The sequence below is a fragment of the Octopus sinensis genome, linkage group LG2, assembly GCF_006345805.1.
Source record: "Octopus sinensis linkage group LG2, ASM634580v1, whole genome shotgun sequence".
NCBI classification, from domain to species: Eukaryota; Metazoa; Mollusca; class Cephalopoda; order Octopoda; family Octopodidae; genus Octopus; species Octopus sinensis.
In genome coordinates, this window is record NC_042998.1 from 177,249,747 (window position 1) to 177,254,746 (window position 5,000).

Below are 5,000 nucleotides of genomic sequence, written 5' to 3' on the forward strand. Positions count from 1 at the left end.
ATGGAATCGATATAATCAAACCAAGTACAAGACTGATATTTTATTTATCGACTTCCGAATGATGAATGGCTGGAATTTAAATACTGGACATGCAAAGGACATGCGAACACTGCACATGCAAGGTATTTAGTAAAGCAGAAGAATCTGAGGAAATGATGATGATCCACGTTGGCAAATAATAATAATCCTTTCTGCTGGAGGCACAATGCCTCAAATTTGTGGGGAAGGGACTTGTCGATTACATCCACCCCGGTGTTTCATTGGTGCTTAATTAATCGACTCCGAAAGGATGAAAGGCTAAGTCAACCTCGGTGGAATTTGAATTCAGAACGTAAAGAAAGACGAAATGCCTTAAGCATTTTGCCCGCTCGCCGCCTTATTAGCAAATAATAATAATAATAATAATAATAATAATAATAATAATAATAATAATATAATAATAATAATAATAATAATAATACAAACAGTTCGAATTGTGGAATAAGCGCTATGCAGGGAGAAAAGGGAGATAAGTCTGATCTTTCGAAATTAACTGTTTAGTGTTGCAGGTTAATTGATTGCGAATATTGGATCTACGAGCATTTATCTCGATTATGAGTTACCTCAGAGTTTTCCATTTCTCTCATCTCCGTCTAATGATGAATTCTTTTTTTTTTGCGGTGGGGGGGGGGGTGCCAATAATTGAAAAAGTGGGAGAAATTACCAATATATTACATATGAGTTCGTCGTAAGGAATGAAAATTTTAACATTTCAGCTTTTTATTCTTCTATACAGAATAGAGCAAAATCGTGATGTTATTGGCCTGATTGTTATGTACACAAAACCCTCGCAAATAAATGAAGCACAAAGCTGAAACCGGTGGCATGATTTCAAACAATATGAAGACACAATACTATATTACTACAAGGCCTTTAGTCCGGCACATTTCTACAAATTAAACTATATTTACCATTCTTTGGGATTGGCAAGGAACCAGGTTTAATACACGGGTTTAATACACAATAAGGCATTTTGAATCACACACTATTACTTCAACTTAAACTATATCCTCCTTTCTCTGCGTGTGTATAAGAAGGATACTACCGACATACAGGTACCACCACTTAAAACTGCAGTCACCGTTCGATATACACAAGACAGACTTTTATATAATGGAATTGATATTAATACGAGATATTGCATAAAGTTAGATAAGAATGATGGAATTTCAAGAACAGCTAGAGACCATTGTGAGACTACTACTACTACTACTATTACTACTACTACTACTACTACTACTGTTGCTGCTACTACTACTACTGTTGCTGCTGCTACTACTACTACTACTACTACTACTATTACTAACCTTCTGTTCCCAAAAGAGATTATGACACGGAAGCCTAAAGTGGTGGAATATGAATACAGGATTACTTACTATTTGGATTTCGTCTTTCAGTAAGCAGAGAGCATCGTGGGCATTTCTTGAAGCTGCGTAAGGGAAGAATTGAATATAGTGACCATTAATTTCAGTTAGTATTTTGTCAGTATACAATAACATTGTGCAGTGTGCATAGTGTAGTGTAGCGTTAGTGTTGTTGTTGCTGTTGTTGTTCTTGCTGTTGCTGCTACTGTTGCTAAAATATTATAGCCATGGCTGTACCATTTCTTTTTCTTTTTTCAGAAACAGCACGATCCAGTATGTCCAATATACATTTCTTTATTGCCCGCAAGGGGCTAAACATAGAGGGGACAAACAAGGACAAACGGATTAAGTCGATTACATCGACCCCAGTGCGTAACTAGTACTTATTTAATCGACCCCGAAAGGATGGAAGACTAAGACAATCTTGGCGGAATTTGAACTCAGAACGTAGCGGCAGACGAAATACCGCTAAGCATTTAGCCCGGCGTGCTAACGTTTCTGCCAGCTCACCGCCTTCAGTATGTCCAATATAGAAGACGAAAATGTCTTTGATGTCAAGGAACCACGTAGAAACTCTCTAATTATTCATTGGATACTATCTTTAGTATGGATTATTGAAAGATCGTGTAGTACGACAAAGAATGGTGTTATTATCATTGCTGTTGTGAAGGCAGCGAGCTGGCAGACTCGTTAGCATGTCGGGCTAAATGCTTAGCGGTATTTCGCCCGTTGTTACGTTCTGAGTTCAAATTTCACCGAGGTCGACTTTGCCTTTCATCCTTTCAGAGTCGATAAGTTAAGTACCAGTTGCATACTGGGATCGATCTAATTGACTAGCCCCCTCCCCACAAATTCCAGGCCTTGTGCCTATAGTAGAAAGGATTGTTGTTGTTGTTGTCATGTCTCTGCTTAGCTATCCTCGGGCAAGATCTATGACACAAAGATAATCCTCAGATCCATTGTACAATCCTCAGGTCCGTTGTTATTGATAAACCATATTTCAGTCTTACAGAGGTCCGTAGGGCAAATTTCGACATACATTTACTCTGTTTCTCTTTTGCCTGACATAGATATTTTTTCCTCTTCGGTATTATATCAATTTCTGCTGGGCAACTAATTTTCATTTAAGAAACACACAAAAACCGTTAGATTCACTTCAACATTTAAATTTAATTTGCCAAAATATTTTCGTTGCTTTGAGACTGCGACCTGTTCACTGACAAAATTCCGTGCAGCATCACGGAGATGCAGCACGGAATTAAATTCAAATGTTGAAGTGAATCTAACGGTTTTTGTGTGTTTCTTAAATGGCTTATAAACACCTTCCACGCTGCAATTGTTTTCGTTCCAGCACACGATCTCAGATCAGGTCACTTGCTATGCAACTACATCTCCGTAACTAATTTTCAGTATCATATATAATTTCTTATCCTAGATCATCATGTCTGGTCAGTTGCGTTTATATTTTGCTAAGGTTTTCAGAAGAAGATTCCACAGGTATTCTTTCATATTGTGAATGAATATGCACTCTGACTATTGCAACTCCTTATACTTTTGTCTCTAAGATAATCTTTTCTACAGATTGTATTGTATACATGTTTTAATCATGACATTATGCCCCTTAGGTAAATTGCACCGTGATGGCATTCTCGGATGGCTGCTAATGATGTGGGTGACGTCTTCAGTGTTCATTCAACAAAGTCTGCATCGGTTGTCGGTGTCTTCTCTCTATCCCCATCTACTTTGTCAATCAACTATATTATTAGTATTTACTATTCCTCGATTGTATACACATACTCTTCAAATATACCATTATTGTCCTAAGATGCCTTTGGAATGTCTTACAAATTTTCAAGTATCACTAATCGATTGGATTTAAAGGATCGAAGTCAGTTTGTTTACTTCTTTTTTGGAGAATCACATTTCCAGGCTGTTATGCCAATATGTTGTTACATAGTTCAGTGTACCTTGATAATAGGTTCAAATGACAATTTGTAGCATGGTTGCAAGAGCTGTAAGTTCCACATTCTAATCAATTCTAAGATAGTTATAGCATTCCTCTTTGGAAATACGAGGCAAATAGGTTACTGACATCTATATTTCGCGTCTGATCAACAATCTTCGATTGACTACTGAATATGAACAAGTGTAAACAAGCAGGACCAAACTCCATTCTTGTGTCCTGTAAAAAATATTAGGATCAGCCCTGTATCTTGTTAGGGCTATGAATTGTATCTAAATAAAGGTTATGGTCATTGACACAAAAAATGTGCGTGACTAATTTCCTTTACTCCGCAGATCTTAACGTAACCTTGGCATTTCCTCAATAATGTTGACAAGGAGTACACTGCCATAATGAACATAAGTACAAAACCTCTCTTAGAATATTTCTGTAGATACCCATGTTAGTTGTTTCAGTTCTTAGTGCTAGCTGTGGATCCATATAGTAGTCAGTCGTTAACGGCATTAACTGTAGCAGAAGAAACCTTGGCGTGGCGTAATTACTCTAGTAGCAATAAGTGAGAGATAAATTCTAATACCTTCCTTTAGTTTAGCATGGCAGAATCGTTAGCATGCCGGGCGAAATGCTTAGCGGTATTTCGTCTGATGCTACGTTCTGAGTTCAAATTTCGCCGAGGTCGACTTTGCCTTTCATCCTTTTGGGGTCGATAAAATTAAGTACCAGTTACGTACTGAGTCGATGAAATCGACTTAATACCTATGTCTGTCCTTGTTTGTCCCTTCTATGTTTAGCCCCTTGTGGGTAATAAAGAAGTAGGTATTTCGTCTGCCTTTAGGTTCTGAGCTCAAATTCCGCCAAGGTCGACTTTGCCTTTCATCCTTTCGGGGTCGATAAAATTAAATACCAGTTACGTACTGGGTCGATGTAATCGACTTAATCCGCTTGTCTGTCCTTGTATGTCACATCTATGTTTAACCCCTTGTAGGTAATAAACAAATAAGTTTAGCAGTACTGTCTGTAGATTTCGATACCATGTTTCAATTCCTTGAGAACAATTTTGTTGATGAGAAGCTGTTCAACACAGACCCAAATTCTTTTTTCTTTCATTTGTCCTTTTTTTTATGATCCTGGAGAAACATGTTCATACAACCCGTATAAGTTTATTTATAACATTTCAGTATGATATGGGCTTGTAGCATTTTGCTATATTTGTTCTCTTGGTCCTTAGGCACAACTGTCAATCCATCTGACACGTCATGTTCGGCATCCATTGTTGCTTTGTTTTAAACAGATTGGTGAGAGTTTCCCTGTATAATCGATTACCAAATCACTTCCAGATGACTTACCATTTGATAGATTTTCAACAACTGTCCGGAGAGTTTCACATATATCTTAAGAGGGACGTTTGCATATTACTTACTCCATGCATCCTTTAATTTCACTGTATCGCAGTTGTGCAGTTTATTTATATCCTTGTTTCATCCCTCCAAAATAACTTCAGATCGTTCTGAGAAGCATTTACAACCTTGGTGGTATTACCTCTTTATACGGCGATACACAGTTGGCAGGTTTCCTGCAAAACTTATAATTGATACCCTTATCGTTTTGTAATCTCTTATGATAACTAAACTTTT

At 37.4% G+C, this 5,000-nt stretch overlaps 1 protein-coding gene across 1 annotated transcript in view; it reads right to left on the bottom strand.

The window, feature by feature from the left end:
• The window catches only part of LOC118762128, a 92,838-nt gene that overhangs the window by 32,205 nt on the left and 55,633 nt on the right, over nucleotides 1–5,000 (bottom strand). The window contains exon 6 of the mRNA XM_036500469.1: nucleotides 1,416–1,468. Within this exon, the coding sequence (XP_036356362.1) occupies nucleotides 1,416–1,468 (53 nt within the window). The remainder of the gene's footprint in view (nucleotides 1–1,415; nucleotides 1,469–5,000) is intronic.